Source organism: Aethalodelphis obliquidens, unplaced genomic scaffold (assembly GCF_003676395.1).
Source record: "Aethalodelphis obliquidens isolate GAN/ISIS:26980383/991018 unplaced genomic scaffold, ASM367639v1 scaffold124, whole genome shotgun sequence".
NCBI lineage: Eukaryota > Metazoa > Chordata > Mammalia > Artiodactyla > Delphinidae > Aethalodelphis > Aethalodelphis obliquidens.
The window spans coordinates 1499975-1525688 of NW_020838068.1; the positions used below are offsets into that span (position 1 = coordinate 1499975).

General features: G+C 43.5%; 1 protein-coding gene across 6 annotated transcripts in view; it reads right to left on the bottom strand.

Moving 5' to 3' along the window:
• The window catches only part of ERCC6 (ERCC excision repair 6, chromatin remodeling factor), a 75790-nt gene extending 50307 nt beyond the window's left edge, over nucleotides 1-25483 (bottom strand). For 3 of the 6 annotated variants that reach the window (XM_027098550.1, XM_027098546.1, XM_027098551.1), the window contains exons 1-6: nucleotides 25353-25483; nucleotides 19859-20294; nucleotides 17841-17961; nucleotides 15833-15944; nucleotides 10396-11116; nucleotides 9150-9200 (exon numbers count right to left, since the gene is read on the bottom strand). In XM_027098550.1, the coding sequence (XP_026954351.1) occupies nucleotides 9150-9200; nucleotides 10396-11116; nucleotides 15833-15944; nucleotides 17841-17961; nucleotides 19859-20280 (1427 nt within the window). In that variant the 5' untranslated portion in view covers nucleotides 20281-20294; nucleotides 25353-25483. Of the gene's footprint in view, nucleotides 1-9149; nucleotides 9201-10395; nucleotides 11117-15832; nucleotides 15945-17840; nucleotides 17962-19858; nucleotides 20295-20909; nucleotides 21037-25352 lie in introns of those variants that run through there. The other 3 variants (XM_027098547.1, XM_027098548.1, XM_027098549.1) reach the window with 3 other exon arrangements.
• Between the last annotated feature and the right edge of the window lie 231 nt (nucleotides 25484-25714).

A 25714-nucleotide genomic window follows, 5' to 3' on the forward strand; every position in this document is an offset into this window, starting at 1 on the left:
GGGCAGGAGATTACACAAAAAAAGTAAAATTGAGTAGTTTTAGTTAACTGTAGGTTAAATGTGAATAAACAGTAACAAATGTCAAAACACTTGGAATCGCAATCTTGGGCAGGCAGGAGTTAAGTGTAGCCCCCAAGTCTAGGAGGCCATCATGCTACTGCACCTGTACTACCAGCCGAGATCAAGATTATCATGGTCACTCTAGGCACAATGTCCTACACACCTAGTACAGCAAGGAATGTGGAAACTAAGCCTTATAAGGCACAAGAGAAGCATCTGGAACACTGACCTCAGAACAGAGAAAATTGTGAGGAACCAAAGTGTAATCCTGACCTATCCACACTCAGAACCAATAAGCAGGCTGTGAGGTTGGAAGAATGCCCCCTGGGCAGATGTCTAGTGACCCCTAGTTTGTTCAAAGGAGAAATAATTTTTTATTTCTCCCCAAACAATTACTGATAATGTACTTATAGTCATATAGATATTTTATCACTAAGTGGACCTTAATCATACTAATAAAAAATGTATTAGAGGTAAGAAAAGCCTAACATCAAACAACACTAAGTTTATAACAGCTAATGAGTTGCCTGTGCATATTACATACAATTGTTAAAGTGCTTTTTACCTTGGAAGAACGTCACGTCTTCATACTTATCAATATTTATATAAGCTCTTCCTCATGATTCTCACAGACCCTCTTACTGGCTTGATGGAATCTTTGTAGTAAATGTTTTACCTAGTGGGCATGCAAATAACAAGAGTAGCTAATATTTGTTGATTGTCTGACATTTGCCAAATATCTTAGATGTATTACCTTTTGTAATCCTCCTGTCACCCTTGAAGAAGGTACTGCTAAGATCCCCATATACAAATGGGGAGATATACAAGACCTCATAGCTATTAGGGGAGACTGGCATTCTGACGCCATGGCCTGTGATCTCTACCCCCTATGCCATATATTACCTCCTTAAGTAACACTGGCTAGCTCTGGACAAGCTGTGTTTTGAAATTATATATACATATATATTATGTATACATTTTTTAAATTTAGAGGCAGAAAACAAACTCTAAGTAATAATAACAACTAATGGCTACCGATGCTCACTGTGTGCTGGGCACTGTTTTAAGTATTTACATGTATTAAATAATTTAATCCTTACAACCCTATGAGACAGATACTATTCTTAATCCCTTTTTCACAATTAAAGAAAGGTAGGCAGGGACAGGTAAAGCAGCCTGCTCAAGATCACCAATGTGAAGATTCTAACCCGGAGTCTGTGCTCCTGTTGCATAATCTTGCCTCTCAAAAAGTATTTTCAAACTTCCAAAATTCACCCCTTTGCTCATAGCACCAGCTAAAAGGTCAATAATTACCTCTTTAAATGCTATACAATGAAAATGAAATGCTATACAAAAAAAAAATGAAAACAACTGCACAAGAGCAAATCAAATTATAAAACTTCAATTCAAATTTGTCTCAAAAAACATTAGTGCTAAAAGTTTGAGGAGATGGGCTTCCCTGGTGGCGCAGTGGTTGAGAGTCCGCCTGCCGATGCAAGGGACACGGGTTCGTGCCCCGGTCCGGGAAGATCCCACATGCCGCGGAGCGGCTGGGCCTGTGAGCCATGGCCGCTGAGCCTGCGCGTCTGGAGCCTGTGCTCTGCAACGGGAGAGGCCACAACAGTGAGAGGCCCGCGTACCGCAAAAAAAAAAAAAAAAAAAAAAAGTTTGAGGAGAGGAAAGACGGCCTTCGTTTTTGTACGATAACATGATTCCTTCCCCACCTCGCTACTGTGCAGAGTGGGTCAAAACTCACTCTTCACTGGATACCTGCCAACTTTTCCAAGTAATAGTAAAATCAGCTTAGTAATTCTTTTGACTACAGGTAATCTGGGCTGAACAAACACGTAAGATACACTTAATACCAGAAAAACCGATATACAGGCATACCTTGGAGATATCACAGGTTCGGTTCCAGACCACCGCAACAAAGCAAATATTGCAATAAAGCTAGTCACATGAATTTTGTGGTTTCTCAACACATATAAAAGTTATGTTGGGGCTTCCCTGGTGGCGCAGTGGTTGACAGTCCACCTGCTGATGCAGGGGACGCGGGTTCATGCCCCGGTCTGGGAAGATCCCACATGCCGTGGAGCGGCTGGGCCCGTGAGCCATGGCCACTGAGCCTGCGCGTCCGGAGCCTGTGCTCTGCAACGGGAGAGGCCACAACAGTGAGAGGGCCGTGTACCACAAAAAAAAAAAAAGTTATGTTTACACTAGACTGTAGTCTATTAAGTGTGAGACAGCATTATATCTAAAAGAACAATGTACATACCTTAATTAAAAAATGGTTGGCCAAAAAAACGCTAACCATCATCTGAGCCTTCAGTGAGTCATAGCAGTAACGTCAAAGATCACTGATCACAGATCACCATAACAAATATAATAATGAAAAAGTTTGAAATACTGTGAGAATTACAAATGTGACACAGAGATATGAAGTGAGCAAACGCTACTGGAAAAATGGCAATGATAGACTTGCTTAAGGCAGGGTGTCACACACCTTCGATTTGTAGAAAGTGCAGTTATCTGTAAGCACGATAAAACGAAAGGCAATAAAAGGAGGTATCGCCTATACTCAAATGCCTACACCAACCTACAAAAAAGGCAAAATATACCTATTAATGGGAATTATCAAATATTAGTAGCCCAAGATTAAATATTAGTAAAATGAACGTGCCCTCTCCAAAATTTCAAGGAAGTCACTTACTTTGCTGTTTGAAATTTGCAACTGACCTTATTGCTCTGTTTTCATTTTTACGTTGTAAGAGCCACCAAGATCTGTAGCGATTGTGAGGGAAAAGTCACACATCATACAGTTAAATCATTTCTAATATAGAGTGAAATTTCACTCTCAGGATCATTCTCCGCTTATTGCAATATCCATGAAAAAATTCTACAACAGAAGCACAGTGAGTACAATTTGATTTTTTAAAAATATACTCAAGGCACCTAGCTGGGTATTTAATATAGTTTGCATTTCTGTAGTGCAATAAGTTTTCTATTTCAGACAGCTAAGAATTCCTTACAGATTAGTCTAATTTGCTAAATTGAGATACTCAGTGTTTTACTTTTCTTATCTGCCTTTTTATGGTCTATCTGGTGGACTTAATTGGCACATCTGAGCAGATGAAATACTCTCAGTTAGGAGTCCAGATCTCACAGAGTAAATTAAGACTGATGCAGACAATTATGCACTGGAGCTGAGGATGAGAGGTGTGTGCAGAGCACGGAGCAGAATTAGTCTTCATTTGTGTCTTAGCTTCGTCATTTAAAAGAAGCCAGGATGCTCTCTAAGAAAAGTCCTAAAGGGAGTTAACTTTTTCTTCTCTCTTTAAAATATAGAGTCCTAGAAGAAGAAAAGAACACAAGTTTATTTCTTGAGAAAGAAATCAACTCCCAGAAACTGATGACAAGAACAATCTTCAAATAATTATACTTAGTTTCTGGATCAAACCTAGATTAAATTTTTACCAAATTCAGATTTTTAGAGATCAAATGATCTGCGTTTTGTTTTGTTTTTTTAAAGGTACAAGCAAATCAAGCTCTACGCTGTATCAATAATTTGGCCTTTGCCTAAGTGTGACCTGAATCCATGTGCAGCACAAACAAAGATGCAACTGAAGGATAAACATGGGACAATCGCACTGCAAAGGGATTGGCTCTAGGCAAAAGGAAGAGGAAGAGGCTCGGTGAAAACAATAAAATGGAGACAGAGCAGCTGAGACTGTGGTTCTAGGAGGCATGGCCTTCAGTGCCGTTTCAAGCAAAGGAATGGGGCCTGCAAAAGTGTGGGCTTGGTCCTCATCAAGCAACGGGAGAAAGTGATCACTGAGGCCATGCTTTCTGAGCCCACCGCACCAGTCCACACTGACAGACCACTCCCTCCTGACCCAAACCACCGGCTTCTCCACTTGCTGCTATCCTGGGCAAATGACTTCAGCTTTCTCGGCTCAGGTTCCTATCTCCTAGGGCGCTGTGAGGACTAAGCCAATAGAGCCACATACAGTGAAGCACTGCTAAGTGGTAAGCACTCACTAATGTCAGCTATCTTAGTTCTCATAACCACCTCCTCCCTCACCCACGGATACCACCCTTGCTCAGGGCCTCCAAATTTCAAATCCAAGAGGCTTTTTTCAACATTCATCCTCCTCAGCTTTACTCATTTCGGCATCTGAAAACACCGACAGCCTTCCCCTCCTAGAACTATGCATGTATACAGCTAAACCCTCCAAACCAGGATCCAACTCGCCCTTGGCCACAGAAGCCACAGTGCTCCAGACAGAGGGTGCTGAAGATACCATTTTCCCAGATGATTAAGTCTTACGGGGGCTTAGAAGATACTCTGTAAGATTTACACAATGAATGGAGCCATCTGACCTTTTGTTTGTTTGTTTGTTTTTGCGGTACGCGGGCCTCTCACTGTTGTGGCATCTCCCGTTGTGGAGCACAGGCTCCGGACGCGCAGGCGCAGCGGCCATGGCTCACGGGCCCAGCTGCTCCGCGGCATGTGCGATCTTCCCGGACCGGGGCACGAACCCGTGTCCCCTGCATCGGCAGGCGGACTCTCAACCACTGCGCCACCAGGGAAGCCCTGACCTTTTTTAACTCAAAGTTATTCACGGTAAATAAAGTTCAAAATGGGGCAAAAGAAAAGAAAAACCTCTAACGACAAAACCGTATTAGAAGCCAGTTACATCAACCGGTGTCATGACTACAGACGCGAGTTACACCACACCATGAGGCAAATGCTATGCCCATCCACACCAGATCAGTCAAGTTTTCTAGAGTCCCTAGCAATCTCCCCAAATCTTTACCCAGCTGACTTGGGTCTAGGGTTTGGTCTCCAGCCCAGGGAGGTAGGGGCAGCTATGTTCTGATTCTTGGCACCACCACGTGGCCACACATAGGTACTGCCCATTCCACCCAATTCCACAAATGAAAGGAAACCGCCGTTTACACAACCCGGTCCTGGCTTCAAATCCCAGCTCTTAACCAGTGACATCATGGGCAAACTGATCACCCTGAAAGGGCCAAGATAAAGTGTTTGTGCAGCCTACTATAATTAGAACAACTGAAAGATATATATGCATAGGATCAAAGGCTGGAATGAAATATAAAAAAATAGAGGTGCAGGTAGTTTTTTCTATCTTAACATTATCACAATTTCACCATAAAAAAACAAGGAATTGGGGTCTTCCCTGGTGGTGCAGTGGTTGAGAGCCCACCTGCCAATTCAAGGGACGCGGGTTCGTGCCCCGGTCTGGGAAGATCCCACATGCCGCGGAGCGGCTGGGCCCGTGAGCCATGGACGCTGAGCCTGCGCGTCCGGAGGCTGTGCTCCGCAATGGGAGAGGCCACAGCATTGAGAGGCCCGCGTACCACACACACGCAAAAAAAACACACACAAAAAAAACAAGGAATTATCAAAAGTGAAAGGTCAGGAGCAGGGTACGGGAAGCCTTCAAACTATCTGGAGGTACCAGTTCAAATCCATTTCAGGCTGTGATCTCAGCAGCTTGGCCCAAAGTACCAGATAATCTGAGGTGACTCAGGCACCACCTACTGAAGAGTCTGTTTCTAAATTCTACTGTTCCACTGACTGAGGAGGGGGGGTGGTGGGGATTTATCCCGGCAGCAATACCAAGCTAACTTCGGGCTAGAGTTGAGCATTACATCCTCAAATCCCAACATCCTTACCAACAATTCTTTCCAACCTCCTCAAAGGTTTCCTAAATGGGGACATCGTAAGGGCCTCTGATAAGGAAGAATGCTACCAACCTCACCTCAGAAGTGGGAGCTCAAAGCCCAAGTGCAGTGCCCAGCTCCTGCTGCTCCGGGCTGAGCCCTAAAGGTGCTCCCCAGGGGATTCTCAAGCACACACCCTGGTAAGAACCCGATGAACTATTATACACAGCACTGAGCTGAATAAACTGGCCCCAAAGCTCCTGCCCAGGCCCTCTCCTATGTAAACACAATTGTGCAGGGTACATAAAAGTTTAGAGAAAATGATATACAAACTCAATCTGCCAAAACTTACGGCCTCAGAAAGGAGGAGAATATATAAAGTCCACTTATATATATCAAAGTAGTTCCCAAACATGCCGGTGCCTCAGAATCACCTGGGAAAGCCTTTTTAAATGACCACCTGGTAGTCCCACGTACACATTTTGAATCAGCACCTCCAATGGTGGAGCCCCCAGTGATTCTGCAGGATCAGCCCATGGGCTGGGAATCTTTGCCTTAGTCTATGCTCATTGCCAAGAAAATACAGCTGTTAGGTTAGCAACTTAAGCAGTCATGGCTGGCAAATAGAAATAGAAAGGAGAGATTCAGAGTATAGGTTTAAGTCAAATTATAAATGTTCTCCCTAGCCGTGCCAGCAGGAGACAGACCTTATTTGGAAGTGCATCCTCTCACTCGGGGTGTCAACGGACCTACACTGCAAGTCCGACCCAAGCAGTACGTCCACTGCTGGGGAAAGAGCCATGAGTTGGTGACATCTTTTGTTTGTTATATCTCACTGTTGGCAAACAGCATGTTGCTTGCTTCCCCCTGTTGTCCCCGTGCCAAGGTAGACATCACCAATGGATTGTGGCACTCTTTCCCAGGGAAGCCAAACAGGCCTCAGTCTCCCCCGAACAGATTACCACTGCCAAAGGTGAGAGCTGGCTGGCAAAGGCAAGGGCTTGTGCCCTCCCTGTCTTGAAGTGGCAGCTTAGCAACCGGACTCCTCTGCAGACCACGGCCACCATGCCAATACCCAAAGCAATCCAGATGAGACCCTTGAGGAAACAACGTGCCCCCAAAGCAATGCAAGTATTTTCCTGTTCAGTGATGCACCTGAAGTTCGGGGGTAAATGTGGCAAGTTTTAACCTGCATCCTAGGTCCATATCAACATATCTGAATGACCCAACAGACCAGGCCCAGTGCTGGGATGAACGTCCTCCACAAAATCTTCCCCAAATACCTCAGTCTGATTTCATTATGCCCTGCACACTGGTTAGGTCCCATCTGTGCCCACGTCCCCTAAAAGACTGCAGATTCCTCACAGGAACCCCTAGACGCCAGTCCTAGAATGGAGATGTGCATTCATGCAGTGAGAGCAAAGATGAAGCAATGGAGATGACCTCACATCTCAACTGGAAAATGAACCAACTACACTGAGGGACCCGGGATTGCAGATCTCTGTTCACCTGGCGGGGAAAGGTGCACGTATGAAATGTTTGGTCTTCTAGGCCGCTCTGGGCTCACCAGGGACATATATCACCCAACACTGAATGTGTGTTATTTCTGTTAAGTGTTTGGCACCTGGAGCTCCCAGACCCTAGCTTTCTAAAGCAGCAATAGATTTTAAGGAAGACCTCACAACTGAGAGCCATACCCTAATGGAAACGTGAGTACCCCAAAATTAAAATAAAAAATAATGGATGCTTTGTAAGATCTGTTAGCATTGACATGAATAAGAAACGACAGAATATTTGCTTCTAAGAAGTGGCCCATCCATCACGGTACATTATCAAAGGTATGAAAATCAGGGAACACCATTGAGCAGACAGCCTCCAAATGCAACAGAACAGAGAAGAAAGCAGGATAAAAATGTTAGAAAGGCAAAATACACGGGCATTTTATAAGATGCTTAAAACTTCCAAGACTGATCTGAGGTCTTGGGCTAAGTCAGAGAAAGCAGGATCATCTACTATCCAGATGCAGAAAAGGTTAAGCTGTAGAAAAGGCCTGACAGGAAAGTCCCACTGAGCGTCAGCTAAAACTAAAGACACCTAGTTAGGACTAATCTAGAGCTAATGAAAGACCTAAGACTCTCCAAGTGGAGAGAATAAAGGGGGTGAGATGTCTAGGAGTCGCCCACTTTCACTTCTAAGGGTTCAAAACAGCATTATAATCAACAGGGCTATAACCAACACATATTTAAGTCCAAAAGGTACCTACCTTGGGTACATATTCCTAAATTCTAACCATTAGGAAAAACTCATTTTCTATGTTGTAAACTATATGGGGCTTTATTCTTCTTATCCATCAACAAACCAGTGCGAAGATAAGAAATCCTAAAGTGTTTTTCTTCCCTCAAGGGGATACCATTACAATTTCATTCTGTCTACAAAGATCAACAACAAGAAATAACAAAGTATAGAGTGACTGGCAGTTTTAAAATATTCTTAATATGCTTCTCAATCCTGAGCATTTTGTTTTTTTAACATCCCCCAATCCAAAGGGTACCAAAGGAGATGCAGTATAAACATTTCAATGTGGATATCTGCAATTTAACAATTATCTACCTTAATAACTGTAGCTATAAAATTTTAAGAGCTATAGTATTTTGGTAGCAATTAGAGTTATTGATATTTCCAAAATTCATTTGAGATTTTACTATAACTTGAGCAAAAAACTGACTTCTAATATGGCTTTGGAAATAACAGTTTTACAATCTTAACATTATTAAGAAAAACTTATTGCCGTGAATTTAAACTAAACCTGTATTTAAAATTCAATCAAAATAATTGCCCTTGATCAAAATACTGATATACTTAAAATATATTTAATATTGACTCAATTTAATGGGAAGAATATTCATTCCACTTATAATCAATATGTTGAGATTAACACTTTTATTTTATTTTATTTTATTTTATTTTATTTTGCGGTACGCGGACCTCTCACTGTTGTGGCCTCTCCCGTTGCGGAGCACAGGCTCTGGACGCGCAGGCCCAGCGGCCATGGCTCACCGGCCCAGCCGCTCCGCAGCAAGTGGGATCCTCCCAGACCGGGGCACGAACCCGCGTCCCCTGCATCGGCAGGCGGACTCTCAACCACTGCGCCACCAGGGAAGCCCAGCACTTTTATTAATTCTCTACAATAGTCAAGAAAAAGACTGATGCCACTCACTGTTCAGACAACTTTACAGATATCAGATGTGCAAGCTACAATGAGAAATGACAAACATTAAGCCACTCCTCAACTCTGTCTTGCTGCATAAGGTACTACCACAGTGAGAGTGTAACAGCTCTCTTAAAGACCTGGACTTAGGTTGCAGGTACTCAAATCATTGGTGAAAAGAACTATGCTGCACCTGCTGCTAAAAGGATGTATGTGGCAGCTTGGATGTAGGGTGTCGGCAGTTCTAAATAACAGAAGAAAAGAATATCAGGTCAATCTTCATTCGCAAAGGCCAGTGGAAAGCTACAAGAATTATAATAAACTAGGTCTCCCTACACTGAGAAACAAGAAAAAACTGTTGAGGACTGGGGAAAAAAGCCACCCTGGGAGCAAGTATTAAAAAAGTAATCTGCTAAGCAGATTCCCGCATCCCTTTGAGTCTCGCGGCACTCTTAAAAAGCTAAGGCGTGAGACCTGAGTCGCACAACGTCATGCTCCGTGGGACACGGTGGAGACTGTAGCATACACACTGGTTTTCTTGACTCAGAAGACGTGTGGCAACATGCAGTGCGGACTCCACAAACAAACGTGTTCACCTGGGCTTCCCTGGTGGCGCAGTGGTTGAGAGTCCGCCTGCTGATGCAGGGGACACAGGTTCGTGCCCCGGTTCGGGAAGATCCCACATGCCGCGGAGCGGCTGGGCCCGTGAGCCATGGCCGCTGAGCCTGCGCGTCCGGAGCCTGTGCTCCGCAACGGGAAAGGCCACAACAGTGAGAGGCCCGCGTACCACCAAAAAAAAAAAAAAAAAGTGTTCACCTTCCTTTTACTTACTTACATCAGACACTGACAAATTCACGGAAATAAGAAGCCAAAGTTAGTCTCTAGCATAAAAAAAGACAGGGCACAGGAAGGGTATGCTGGGCATAGGAAGCCCATTTCTGGCATGGTATTGTTGAAATTTTGTAGAGAACCACTTTTTCAAGACAAGGAAGGAGGGATTTAGGAAAGCAAGCTTATTCTTTCATACACTAAAACTTAAATTTCAGCTCTTTTTTGAAGGAAAGTCTCCTAAAATTACTTTCACCCAACATACACTACACAAGCCAACCTCCTCCTGCCCCTTGTGGCAGGGCACCCACTCTCCCACCCACCCACACAGCTCCTGCTTTAGTCCTAGGCATGCCTCTTGCCCAGCCCTCCCCCTAAGCTTTTCTTCTTAGACTTGCCCTCAAATCTCAATGAAGACCCCGAAGTAGAAGCATCTTGGGTCAGCTCCATCGAGGACTCAGGGGCTCTGGTGGTTCTAGCAGGCTAAGATTGCAGGAAGTCCAACCTTTGGATGAATGGAGGTCTAATATATTACGCTAGACTAGAACTCTCATTTATTAATAAACCTACCACCTACGATAAAGCAAGCAGTACAATCCCTGGAGACTGACCTTAACCGCTGCTTATAATAATCTTCATCTCCATCATCTCGGCATCTCACTACTTTCCGACCTCCTCCTCCTCCTCCTGCGGCTTCAGCTTCTTCCCCAGAACTTGGAAAGAAGTCATCATCAATCTCCTGCACTGTGACTTTCTTCTGCCGTTTCTGGCGACTGAGCACCCGTCTCCGGTCACAGTCGGTGTCTTCCCCGGACAGGTCAGTCCCTGCCGCCTCCCCCTGCTCCCACTCCGTGGGCAAGTACTCGGACACTTCATCCTCAGAGTCTCCCTCTGCCTTTGGCCTCACATCACACTCCAAGGGTTTCTTTCCCTTTAGCAATCCCACCTGCCCCTGGAACTGAAGAGCCCTCTTCTGGAGTTTCTTGATGTGTTTTTTCAAGCGCTCATCTGTTTTCGAGAGAACTTTGCCTCTCTTGTCTGGTTTGTTTTCATTGAGTGTTGAGCTCAGCTCAGAAGTGACCGAGGCCGGGGCTTTTTTAGTTGCTCTTTTATTACAAGCTTGCTTCTTTCTTTCAAAGGACAGTTTTGCTTGATCTGCCAAATACTTTTCAAAATCTGATGCTTCGTTGAGCATTAGTTTTCTGGGCTTTCTCTCCTGCTTCTGAGGGATCTGGGTACCAAAAGGTGTCATCTGACCAGTGCGGACGAGCTCTTCCCAAGCAGTCTCCTGAGCGGGCATGAGCATGCTGCCGAGGGAGGACGGCTCTGCTTCTGAAAAGAGGGATGACAACACGTTGGGCACTAGCACAATACTTTCCAAGAGAACAACGGATATGTGCACTACTCAATACATAAATTAAAAAAAGAAAAAAAAATCACTGACGTACTAAAGTAGATGACGTACTAAAGTATAGTGTATGTGAAGAACAGAGTGAAATTTACTATGGCATTCGTGCCGCATTTAGTATACTCCTATTCAAAAAGGTAACTTCTCAATAACTTTTCCCAAAACACTGCATTATCAATATACTTTCTGTGCATCCAAAGACAGACCCAGTCATATGTAACATACAGAGAAATTTTACCATGTTTCCTTATCAACTGCCCTTGAGGAAGCAATCTCCCAAGTTTCCACGTCACTGCTAATACCAGCATTCAGATGGACTTAAATACGAGACAGCAGAACTGAAAACAGACATCTAAAGAATCAGCATGCACCTAAATAGGTAAAACATAAATGCTGCCTCTGCACCGCCCAATAGGAGAGTCACCATATGGCTACTTCAATTTACGTTGAAAATTCATTCTCTCAGTGGTACTGGCCACATTTCAAGCGCTCAATAGCCACATGTGGCTAAAGGCTACCATGATGGACAACACAGACAGCATTTCCACTATTGCAAAAAGGTCCACTCAACAGCACCGTGTTAGATGTGTGAAGTTAACTGACTGAAGGGATGAACTAAAGTTGGAAGTTATGCCATAATAATAGAAAGCCACCCAGAGATCATCCCTCTTTCATTAGTTGAAATTAATCTCTAGCAAAATTACTTTACCCATAGCCAAAATACCAAAAGAAGTAAAGGCTTAATAGGAAGGCATCCATATTCTAAAATCTGTATTTCTTGCAGGCCAATAATAGCACAGTGCAGTTTTTCATTAAATGTGCAATGAAGAAAAACATACATCAGAAAGTGCACACATCCTAAGTGTACAGCTCAGTGAATTTTCAGAAAAAAAACAAACCCATAACACCAGCATCCAGATCAGGAAGCATAAATTACTAGGACCCCCAGATATGCCCTTCATGGTGCCTCCCAGCTTCTACCCCACCAGATACTGACTGACCTATTAACACGGTAGACAAGTTGTAGCTGGCTTTCAACTTAATGGAAATGGGAATGTCTGTACTTGTATCTGGTTTCTTTTGTTCAGCATTATGCTTGGGTGAGTCACACTTACTACTGAACATAATTGCAGTTTGTTGATTCTCATTGCTGTTAGTATTCTATTATAACTCTACTACAATTTTTCCATTCTAGTGTTACTGGACATTTGGGTAGTTTCCAGGTTTGGGCTACCAGGAATAATGTTGCTACGAGCATTCCAATACACATTCTTTGGTAATGTATGTATATAATTCTTTGGGTATATTAAGCTTTAGTAGACACCACCAAACCGATTTCCAAAGTGGTCCTAGCAATTTTAAGTTCCACCAACAGTGTTTGAGAGCTTCAACTGGTCCACGTTCTTGCCATTCCACTTTAGCTATGCTGGTAGGCATGTAGTAGTACCACTTTGTGGCTGTAATTTGTATTTCCCTAGTGACTAATGAACTAGGGAATCTTTACGTAAGATCTGTTGATCTTTTGGGTAGCCTATTGTGAAGAAAATGTTCAAATCTTTTGCCCATTTTTCTCATATGTGGTCTGTCTTTAAAAGGAAAAAAAAAAAAGATTTCTAGGAGCTCTTCATACATTCTGGACTCAAGTCCCTGGACTGATACAGATATTGCAAACATCTTTTCCCATTCTGCAGCTTGCCTTTTCACTCTCTTAAATGCTATCTTTCAGCGACATAAGATCTTAGTTGTAGCACAGTTCATTTATCAAATCTTTTCCTTTACAGTGAGCCTTGTTTTTGTGCCTTGTTAAATCTTTGCCCCAAGATCATGAAAATGTTTTCCTATGTTATATCCTAAAAGCTTTGTTTTATCCTTAACGGTGAAATCTACAATCCATTTGGGATTTATTTCTGTACACTGTATAATGGGCCAATATTCACTTTATCTTCATGTGGAGTAACCCAGCACACTTAGTGAAAAGACGATCCTTCTCCACAGCACTGTACTGCCACATCTGTCATAAATCAAGTGACCACATATGGGTGGGTCTGTTTGCTGGACCCTCTACTCTGTCCCATTGGTGTATTTGTCTACTATCCTTATGCCACTACAGTGTCTTAATTACTATAGGTTAGTAATAAGTCTGGGTATTTTGTTCTTCTTCAAGATTGCCTTGGCCATTCTTGACCCAATGCATGTTTATATAAATTTTAGAATCAGGTTGTTAGTGCCACCCACCCTCAGCCTACTCTTCCTACTCTATACCCTCTCCCTCAAAAAACTCCCTGAAATTTATACTGGGGTTGCACTGAAACTATAAGTGGACAGAATTGTATCTTCCAATCTATGACCATGGTGTATCTCCCCATTTATTTGCCTTCTTTAATTTTTCAATGACATTTTGTAGTTTTTAATGTAGAGAGAGCTGAAGAAAACTACCTTTTTTTACTAAGAGTTATTTCCACGTATTTGATTTTGATCGTAATTGCCATCTTTATTAAATTTTATTTTTTGCTTTTGCTCGTATGTAGAAATATGACTGATTTTTATATATTGACCTTGTATCCAGTGACACTGCTAAATTCACATGGTAATTCCAACAGACTGCCCACTGATCCTTTCAGATTTTTGATATGACCAATAACATACGCTGTAAATAATGATGGTTTTATTTCTCTTCTTACATTACTACACTATCCAGGTACAATGCTGAACAGGAAAGGTGATAGCAAGCAACTCATCTCATCCCAGATCAGAGGAGCAAAGCCAACTGTTGCAAAGTTTATCCCACCTAATTCCAGGAAAGGATTCTTTAATCAGATAATCCTCACAACAATTAGGAAACGGATCGCTATGTGGAGACCAGGGGAAAGGAAACCTCAGGCAAGCATGTGAGCAAAGAAATGAAGGTCTACTATGCTTATGCCCATCTCAAAGCAGACTTGGAAAGGTTAAAGAATGTAGCCAAGGTCTATACCTGGGCAATACAGAGCTGGGGTACACAAAGCCTAGACACTCTGTTCTCCTGCCCCACCAAACAGAGCATAGAGCACCACGGAGAAGGAAGGTATCCCAGAAGGGATGGAGGAGGAAGGGTTATAAGGGAGACCAGGAGTCTGAAGTGTTAGCTGGAGCCCCACTGGAGAGGGATAATAGGAACCAGGAGTTCAGGAAAAGGGCAAAAGGCCACAGGTCTACAGATTTATAAGATACTAGAACCCAGGTGGCCACAAAAGCCATAGGTAATGGATGAGATTATTTGGGGAGAGGTAGTATAAGAAGAAGGCAGCTCAGGGCTTCCCTGGTGGCGCAGTGGTTGAGAGTCTGCCTGCCGATGCAGGGGACACGGGTTCGTGCCCCGGTCCAGGAAGATCCCACATGCCGCGGAGCAACTAAGCCCGTGCGCCACAACTACTGAAGCCCGCGCGCCCTACAGCCCGTGCTCTGCGACAAGAGGAGCCACCGCAATGAGAAGCCCGCGCACCACAATGAAGACTCAATGCAGCCATAAATAAATAAATAAATAAATTTATAAAAAAGAAGAAGAGGGCTCAGCAAGAAATTCTGAGAATAATCAACATTTAAGATAAGCCTAGAAAAGCCGGTCAAAAAAAAACTAAACAGGAATGGTCAGAAGGCTAAAAGGAAAACCAGAAGACAGACATGGATCTTGGAAGGCAGGGAAGTATCAGCTGCTACAGACAGGCCAAGTGGAGCTTTTGGATGGGGGAAGTAACAATTAATCCTGGGCCAAGTTTTACCAAACAAATAATAGGTAGCAAAAGGCAGCAGCGAGTTCTAGTCAGCCAGACCAGGACCATCGTTTTTTTTACCAATGAGAAATATGGCATTTCAGCAGCAGAAAGCACTCCTCATAGGCCCAATGGATCCTGCGAGACGTTAATAGCACATCTAATAGTTATTTTTTTCCAATGCCTCAATTCTCACAATTCTCTTGTCTTACTGAATAGACTTCTGGAATTAGTAGAAAATATCTGCCTGAAGGGTTTAAATCTATACTTCAACTAGTAAATAACTGAACAGCTACCAACAATTTCTAAACACACATGCACACACACTGACGGCAAAGATATTTCGTTTCAGAGCTTATGCATCTTCCCAAAAGGCTTCCCAAAAGATGCCCATCCAGGTCAGTGATAGAAACAAAATCATGGCCATGGATTAAACAACCTGAATTAAGATGCCCTTTCTTGAACAACAGAACTGATGCTTGGAAAGCCTGCCAGATACGTCCCCAAAAGATACTTAAAAACAGTTCTATGAGTGTTCATGGATGATGCTTGGTCAACAAAACGTAATTCAATCCAGATGTTAGGTGTCTACAAAATCAATAGAAAAGAATGTTAAGATTTCTAATTTATTAGACGTAATACTAAATGCACACCAGGAGCCTCCATTAGACTGAGTTAAAAATTTACTTTCTTTCTCTGAAACCCCATAAGACTTAAAATAGATTTGGTTCTACAGGTGTGGAGAATAAAATTTTCCTGTGTCTCTTTTGTCACTAAGTAAACAAATGTATTTTTCCCAACACCCAGGCCAGAACTGAAGGGACACCCTCCACTGACGAGAGGCATCAGGCATCAATTTGAGAACAGAGACACCGTCCCCAGTATCCTCACCTGCATCCTCCTCCTCCAGACTGGCATGATCTAGTTCAACTTTTACCTCTGCTCCCCCAAGGATAGCCTGGAGACGTTTTTGTTTTGCTGTGATCTTCTTCAGTTGTTGTTCCTTAATGGGTAGATATTGAATACAAAAAACAGCAATGAAGTGATTAAATGTTAAATACAAACGGCAGCATTGCAAAATTTTAAAAACTTTAATCAAGAGCAAAATAAAACAGTTACCAAATACAACTATTACTACAGAAAACCTTATTTGAATAACTGCCACTTTTCTAGCAGGAAGCCCTCAAAGCATGTCCATCGGGCAGCATCCCTGTCCCCACCCACTCTCCTGACTGGGCGGCACAGCTCTCTACCTGCCTGAGCAGCTAAGTTCACTGCACTGACTCTCCACCGACTTGGGAGGTGGAACTGCTCTACATGGTTTCCTCATTACACACTGGGTAAATCACTGCATTTCTCTGTTTCTGACCTTAGCAGCCAATGGGCTATGAGGTCAACAGGCTGTAGGGATAAGAAACAAACACAAATGTTCAACAGTTGAAAAAGTCAGTCACCTTTGATAATCTACCATATTTATGACTGTCCTTTACAGTATCCTACCCAATCACAAAATTTTAAAGGGAAAATCTATTTTGATACACCCTTTTACTCTGTCCTCCCCGGGCCCCCCTTTGTCTTGTCTCCCTCTACATCACCAGAGCTTGGATATGCGGCCATTCCTAGGGACTCCCTAATTAACTAGGCCTGTGGTAGGTGGTTCTTTCTCCCAAGGTCAAGAATGCTTGAACGCCAAACGTGAGTGTGGAGCAAGGGGACATCCTGATTATAAACACCATGTTGTAATGACTTGTAATTCCTTTTACTGTATCTCACAGTTTTTCTCTCAGCAAACTCTCATACAAAACAGCCTCTCTCTGAATAGTCTCTCTCTAAACAGCAAAAAGCTGCTAAAGAGAGACAGGAATATATAACCAAGTTAGACCAGTACCTAAAGGGGCCTAAGATTGGTCCTCTCTGCTCTTCGAAACCCCAGCCCACCAGAAGCCCACTATTCACATGCTCCACGAGAAGCCAGGCGGTCTCCTCTCTGCTTTGGGGAGACCCCTGGTGCCTCAAGCCACTGTGAGCTCTGACCTTTGGGCTGCTGCTGTGGAGTTAAGTGAGAGAGACAGAGTGGAGAAGATCATGAACCGGTGAGTGGAGAGCAAAAGGAGGAACCAAGGTTAACCACACCCCACAAGTAGAGCCTGAATAAGAGCTGTGGGGACTCTACTCACTGCACTGAATCCACTGCAAGCACAAGGCCATCTGCTAATCACTTAGGATGGCGGCAATAAAATGATCAAAACTAGTCATTTCTACCTCCTGCAATATATTGTCATGAAGTGTACATCAATTCTAAAAAATGTTTCAAACCTCATAAAAACAATGTCATAAGTGACAGACATTCCCTACCCTTAAGTCCTCCAACCCTAAGTGCAGACCCGGTCAGTGTGGCTGGGTGATGACTGAACACCGAAGGCCAGCCTCTCAGAACAGTGATCACGAGTGTGTGAGGGGCGAGGGCTGGGTCGATGGGAAACGTCTGCAGACAGTCAGTGCAAGCAGGAGCTGAGCAGGAAAAAGAGCAAGTCCACGCAAGACAAGGAGACGGCGTGAGAGGCCCGCATGCCAAAGAACCTAAGCTGGGGAAAGAAAGTGGCGCGGCAGGGAGACTATCAAGTACCCGAGTGAGGAGGCACGCAAAGCCAAAAGAGGAACTTCTTCTCAGTTACCTACGTATGCGTACATATGCGTATTTTTAGAAACACTCTTTATGCAGAGGATGTTAAAGGGAAACAGCCAAAAAAATTAAACGTATAAAAGGAACTCAAAAGTTTCTGTTATAAATTTGCTTCACATTTACCAGTACTTTTCAGAATAGCTACTTCCCAAATATTAAATGAGCCTAAATAATGACTTTTGCAAAAATGCAACTTAGTGTGTTATTTGGAGTCACCTTGTTATACTTCTGTCGTTTTACAGAATCTAGTTTCCTGTTGATGTCTTTGTTGGTGTCAGCTTGAGGGCTAAGTTGTTCAATAATTTTATTGATTTGCCTTAGGGATGTCGTACATGACCTGAAAAAGAAGATAAAATGTCCATTTTCCACTCTGGTAACATCTTTTATAGAATAACATGGAGAGAAATGCTAAAAACATGTCCCTTTTACTTCTTATTAACTAAAAGACAAAAGCAACTAAACTAGAATACATATTCTTTTTGGCCAGTAATAGAATTTGAAGGGTTATTAGGAGTCTAAGATGACTGCTCATGTTTTTCTCTAATCTGGCCAATTTTAATCAGTTCATTCCCATTTGCAAGCAGATTCATTCATTCTACAAGCATTTTAAGGGTCTACTCTATTCAAGAGACTGTGCAAAACCAACAGGCAATAAGCTGTCCCTTTATATGAAAAAATGCATACACTTTTTTTTTGAGAGTTAATTTTTTAGAGCAGTTTTAGGTTCACAGCAAAACTGAGAGGAAGGTGAAGATTTCCCATATACTCCCTGCCCCAAATACGCACAGCGTACCCCATTACCAACAACTCATACATCCGTGTTTAAAGGCCATTATGGAAGTCTCCCGAAGCTTGGAAAAGTACTAAAAATATTTAAACATCTTCTTATATAGGTCAGGCAACTGTGACAATATTTTTCTTTTGCATGACTAGAAGACTTATTTGCTGTCGTTTTACACTTTGTAGTGCAAAGAAAAAGAATCAGTTTATAATACATTGCTCCTAAAATAGACATCATAGAATTGTAACTCCCAAGTTTCAAAACACAAATTCAATCTCAACACTTGTGTAATTTGCTGTTTGTACCCTTTGTGGATTTCAGGAGAAAAGATGTTATCAATGCAAGTTACTGGCAGTCTCAGTACGTGTCACCATCTGTCTAGTGTTAGGCGGCCTCTAGTGTTAGGTGACTCTGCAGCACCCTGCTCTGTCACCTCTGCAAGCAGTGGATACATTTCCCAGGTCGAATGTAAAAGGTCATTACGCGGCATCGAGGTCCTCACACCTGAAGGTCAGGCTACAACTATTGGAGAACACCTGCTGCTCAAGAGGCCCAAAGAACACACCAGAAAACTGTTAGCAGAAACCATGCCCTTTAAGTGCCAACAGCTGCCTGTACCACAGAGGCCCCACCCCCCCCCCGGGTAGCCAAAAGCTCTACGTGCCTCCCTCCCCCTCCCCCAGCCGCTCCCACCTGAGACCACACCATCCCTCCACCCAGTCCTCCCCTTCCCCTTCCTGTTTCCCTGACACAGCCGAGAACACTGGCCAAGGAGGGCAGACTGGCAACGGAGAGCGAGCTCAACTCAATCCTCCGCCCCATCTTCCAACCCAGGTCCAGGGCACCCCCTTCCCCACCAGTGTGCTGTGCGCAACACGGCCCAGGTCTGTTTCTCCTCTAAAGCACAAGTGAAGTCTCTATGGGACTTCAGCTTTCTTTATAGAGTCAAAATTACAACAGAAGAAAGAAAAAGCAGGGAGTTGTTTCTCACTGTTTCTAGAAATGCAAATCTGAAAAGGCACCAAAAGCCTGGCCCTGGGTTTAGGCACAGGAAACTGGAAAGAAATTATAGGATGGGGAGGGGGGGAGGGGGGCGGATATGTTCCTGGTATCTGGAGTAGGACATATCAGAACTTTAGGAACGCTTCTCCTGAGAACCATTCTGTGCACAAGCTTGCAAAATCTGGGGCACTTAGAACAGTGCTTCTCTCCAGGACATCATGTGTAACAAGCTGCTGTGAACTGAACTGAGCACCTAACTACTGTGTACAGAGCTTCTGAGCGAAACGGCTGGGGTTTAGACACAAGGTCAAGGACCACCCTTACTGACCCCATCCTCCAATTAAAGGTTCTATAAATCTCCTAAATTTCTGGACTACCACAGCTATTGTCTGAATCTCTCCGTCATATGTAAACACAAACTCTATAATCAGAGAGAAGGTGGTCCACTCACATGAGGTCGTCCAGCACTGACTGATACTCCTTCTCTGCGTCGGCAAGCTGGGCCACACGGCTGGCCTCATGAATGGCGCTGTCCACCTGCTGAAGCACCCCTTGCTCCAGCACGTCCTGGTCATAGACGTCCACACCCAAACCCTGCAGCTCCAGGGCCTGGGCACTGGGCTCCACCGCCTGGATCTGATGTCTGTTGATGTGCAGCAGGGCTGGCCCTCTCCTCGGAAGTTCCGAGGGATACCCCTTGGCGGAAGTGGAGGGTCCATTAGCAGGGGAACAAGAGGGGAGGCTCTCCCCCAGCTCCACGTCGCCATCGTTCTCCTGCTTGACTGTCCCCTCTGCACTCTCACTGATATCCTGACTCTGTGAACAGTCTTGCTCCTGAGTTTGACTTGAGTGGGGGATCCTCTCATTTGGCATCCTCTACAGACTATCTAAAAGGAAAACAATTTTTCAGTCAGCCCTTCAGTTATATAGAATTGATATTTATATAGTTTCGTAAATATCTTATAACGAAAGCAGACCAATTTCTAAAAAAATCAAGAAATAATCCTCCAATTATACATAAATTTAAGTTCCCAAGTATTTTTCTTAAACGGGCACAAGCTATAGATCTTCTTGAGTGCTGATAATTGAGAAAAATTAACCAGAAAAACAAAAAAAAAGAAGAAAAAATGCAGTATCACCAACAAACGACACTGGGGTAGCCAGCTAAGAAAGCTGGCAGCCAGCACCCTGAATGATGCCCACAGAGTCTTCTCCAAATCAACTGAAGTCATTTCACTGCTGCTTTCCAAGTCAGCCTCTTCACTGCATTATGGCACAAGTGACCTACATTATAGTGGCAAGATCAACTGTAAAGTATAGATTTAGTGACTTGAGAGAGATTCTCTACAAATCTAACACTAAAAACTTTTAGGTTGAACTCCAAAAAACAGGAACTCTGAACAAGAGGTAATAAACAGCACCACTCAAATCAGAATCTGAGGAAGATTAATTAAAATATTCTCAAAAATAACTCCATTTCAATGCATGATATCATTTCTCACCATCAGGCTGGCAAAAACATGATGACTGATAATATCCAGGAGAGGCAAGAAAAATCCACTTTCACATAATGCCGGTGGGAACATAAGTTTGTAAAATTCTTTTGGAAGGCAATTTAGCAATATCTGTCAAGATTTAAAATTCACATTACTAGGCACTTATTCCAGAGAAATACTCACATATACATAAGGATATTTATTGTAGCATGTTTTAAAATAGTTTTTAAAAGTCATTAAGTATTTTCAATGTTAGTCATATAAAAGCCAAGTAAGACCAAAAAAGTCACATCGTATGAAGACATTTATATTGGAAAACAATGTGTATCCACACCTGTGTGTATGGAATGCATTCAAAATGATCTGGGGATACAAACTAAACCTGCGACAATTGGGAGGGGGAAGCAGAAGGAACAGGTAGGAATAAAGGGGAACTCTCACATTTTACTCCAAGAAATCAAGAACTCCTTGAAAGAAAATGTGTTCACTATATTGCCTGTATAACTCCATCGAATAAATACTTTTATATACATTAAAAAAAAGTGACAGCTTTTCTTTTTATTTAACAGTGAATAAACTAAGGTTTCTTTCAGCACTAAAACTTTATTTCAATGAAATGATGACAAATTCCCCAACAAGCCCCACTCATTCCTCATTAAATAAAATGATCCCAGTGGCCAAGCACTAGGATACAAAGATGCCAGGAACTTAAGTGTCATCCTGCCCTAAGCAGCTCGCTCACTAGTGGAGGAGAAGCATGCCAGTAACAACACAGAGGGGCAGGTCTGTAAAAGAGGCACAGGCAAGAGCCCAGGTGGGGGACTTCCCTGGTGGCACAGTGGTTAAGAATCCGCCTGTCAATGCAGGGGACATGGGTTCGAGCCCTGGTCCAGGAAGATCCCACATGCCGCGGAGCAACTAAGCCCATGCGCCACAACTACTGAGCCTGCGCTCTAGAGCCCGCGAGCCACAACTAGTGAGCCCGCATGCCACAACTACTGAAGCCTGTGTGCCTAGAGCCCATGCTCCAAAACAAGAGAAGCCACCCCAATGAGAAGCCACCCCAATGAGAAGCCCACGCACCACAACGAAGAGTAGCCCCCGCTCGCCGCAACTAGAGAAAGCCCGCATGCAGCAAGACCCAACGCAGACCAAAAAAATAATTAATTAACTTTTGAATGTTATCTTAGGAACTTAATAAATTCTTTCATTCAAATGAAACTCTTTGATCAATGTAGTCTTCAAAATTAACATTAACTACAGTATTTAGAGCAAATCAGTTTGGAATATACACTGAGATATTTTTCTAACAGTAAAGATATTGAATCTATTTCCCTTTTTTCCTTCTGTTTCCCTGTGACCAAGGGCATATATATTTTTTTCTGTAAATTCATTTTTTTTGAATTTTTGAATTTTATTTTATTTATTTTTTATACAGCAGGTTCTTATTAGTTATCCATTTTATACATATTAGTGTATATATGTCAATCCCAATCTCCCAATTCATCACACCATCACCACCACCCGCCATTTTCCACCCTTGGTGTCCATACGTTTGTTCTCTACATCTGTGTCTTAATTTCTGCCCTGCAAACCGATTCATCTGTACCATTTTTCTAGGTTCCACATATATGCGTTAATATACGATATCTCTTTTTCTCTTTCTGAGAAAAAAAGAGGCCAGGTGGGCATAGAGGAAAGGACAGTGCACTGGGTCTGGAGTTCAAAAAACACATACAAACTGAGATTTGAACATGTGACCCAGGATCTGATATACAGGTGTTCATACACGCTGAAAGGAAGTAAGGTTCAGAGAGGAATCTAAAATAACAAGTCCGGTCTGGACAACTGAGTCACTCATGAATTCAGTCACAAAAATATGAATCAGAAAAGCAGCAGATGGGAAGCAGGGAGAGCTGGCAGTAACGTGTCCAGCTGGCACGCAGGCAGAAATGCAAATCTAGGCTCTAGAGAAAATCTGGACAAGATGTGGATGCACTGGCAGAGTAAACAGCCCCAGGGATCCCAAGGCTGTGACAGGTACCAAAGATCCTTTTAGAGGGTAAGAAAAGGCTAACACTGAAAAGGTTAAAAGAGAACAGCAGAGTAAGGAAGTTCCTCCATTTGGGGCCATTCTGATTATTTTCAGGAGAAAGGATAAGACTGGCACTCTATCATTTTCAACAGAGACAGCAGGATTCTGGCTCAGAGTCTTCACACTAGCTGGAATTTAACAATTCTGTTTTCATTGTTCTTATTTGTATGTATATAAAGATTTCCTTTTCAGGTTAAAAAAAGACATTAAATCCATCAAAATATTAAGTAATAACACTGTAGTACAAAGAAAAGATTAAAATAATAATGTTTGGAGAAAACTTCTAATAACAGAAAAAGAGTAAGAGGGAATGGTTAAAAATGGAAAATAATAGGGCAAGTTCCAAAGGAAACCAGAAAGGGTCCAGCGGATTTGGAAAGTAGGTCGCTAGTTACCTTAGTAAAAGAAACCTTAGTGGAGCAAAGGGGACAAAGCCAGACTGCAGTGGGATAAGAAGTGAGTAGAGAAGGAAACAGAGGCCTTATCCCCTTAAGGATAGGCCACAGCAGGGAGATCACTGGAATAATAAAGTAATCACAGGATGGGGTAAAGATGCTGAGTAATTGACCTTGGGGTCCAAGCTGGGTAGATTTTTAAAAAACAAGCCAGAAGGGACTGGAAGAGGGAGGGAAGGAGGGAGAAAGGGAAGGGAAGGGAAAAGGGAAAAAAGAAATAAGGAAGCAGTCAAGAAGCCACTTGGAGAATGGACCAAAGGTCAAGTCTCCTGGGAATAAGAGATGAAAACAAGGAAGCTCTCCTCAGAACGTAAGGAGTTTCCAAAGTGAAATAAATTATATGACATTCAATAAATATTTATTGAGTGACTTCCCTAGTGGTCCAGTGGTTAAGACTCCACGCTCCCAATGCAGGGGGCCGGGGTTCGATCCCTGGTCAGGGAACTAGAACCTGCATGCCGCAACTAAGAGCCCGCATGCCAGCTCAGCCAAATAAATAAATATATTTTTTAAAAACATTTATTGAAAGTCAATTACACCAGGCAATGCACTCGGTTAACTAGTTTCCGTCCCCATTGAGCTTAGAGGCTCTTGCGGATGACACATATTTTAAGAATTTTATATATACATATACATATTTACGTATAAGGATGTATTTATACATAAATTATACACACACACAAATGTAACCGTGGTTAACTGCCTTAAGAAGAAAGTACAGGATTCTTTATGACAAAATAACAGAGGAGCCTAATTGACATTGCAGAGGTAGGTGTGAGGTCAGGGAGGTCTCTCTGATAAAGTTATATTTGAACCAGCATCTGAAGGATGAATAGGAGTTAACAGGCCAAAAGTGAACATTTTGCAAAGAAACAGCATGTCTAATTCCTAAGGCTGGAAAGAGCTGGTGCGGTTGGAAAAATGGAAGAAGGCTGCATTCTGAGGAATCTTTTATTTTATTTTACATGAATAACAGAGTTAAAGGAGCTGATAAAGACTCCATTTATTGTGTAAATTCTACAAAATATCTTCTAACACTCTGCAAGGCTCAATCATCTGAGAAAACAATATCTTCATTGTCTTTCTTTAAGCACTGGGGCTTCTGTGGGATGAGCTGGATTCTGGTTGAGAGGTTTGGTTGAATGCATGCAGAGCTGGGGAGGGGAATGGGCACAAGTGAAGACGGAGGGGCAGGCAAGGGCCCTGAGGAAACACAAAGGGCCTGAGGAAACATGAACTTGGATTTTTCTCCAAGTGTAATGGAGTGACTTCGAAGAGTTTTAAACAGGGTGACAATGGCATGACCCAATTTATGTTTGTAAAAGACCAGTTGGACTACTGTACAGATAATGGATTGGAGGAAACAGTGCAACATGGACATGTTGGGACACGTACGGGTGACAAGTGACACAAGCTTGGAACAGGGAGACAGCACTGAAGATGGATGCTACGTGGGAAATCTTTCTGTTACGGAACTTACATGCGGACTGCTCAATCCTCCTTCACATACTCCCACTTTACTGTATCAATGCCTAAAGTGCCTGACTTCTACTTACCTCGATTCTCTCTTTCAAATAACAGTGTTTTAATCGAGACCAAACAGGGCCGGGCTGCCCCTGCGCGCGGGGGCCGAACACAAAACCGAGAAGTTGATGCTTACATGCCGGCTCGCCTGCCCGCGGCGGAACCAGAAGCTGGGACAACCCCCGACCCCCCCAGGTGAGCGCCCCGCAGCGTCACTTCCGGCCGCAGGTGGGCTGGCGCATTAGGCTATCGCCCGGCCCGAGGGCCGCCTCCCGGGCCCCCGCGCGGATGGGCTCCTTCCCGGCCGCCTGGACAGCCCGAGCGGGCCCCAGACATCTCCCGCCCGACGTTCAACTCAGCTGCCGGAACACTCACCGCAGGGCCGCACGGCCAGCCGTATAGAAACGTAGAAGCAGCCGCCTTCGCGAACAGCCTTGCAACCGGGTCTGGGACCGGGCGCGGCGCGTGCGTCTTCTGCCCGCCGTAAGCACCGCCCAAGCACCGCCCCCAACAATGACCGGACGGGCTTGCGCGCGTGGGGCCTATGGCGCATGCGCCGGCTCCAGGGTTTATTTTGAACTGCGGGCGAGACCACGTGGTTTGAGCGAAGAATGCAGCCCCGCCTTTCTACCTGTGCACCGGGTACGAAAATGGCCTAGGCTGCTGACCTGTGGCTTGTGAGCAGCGCTTCACTCGTGGTGAAAAATGCCTCTGTAGTAAGGCGGTTATAAGAATTA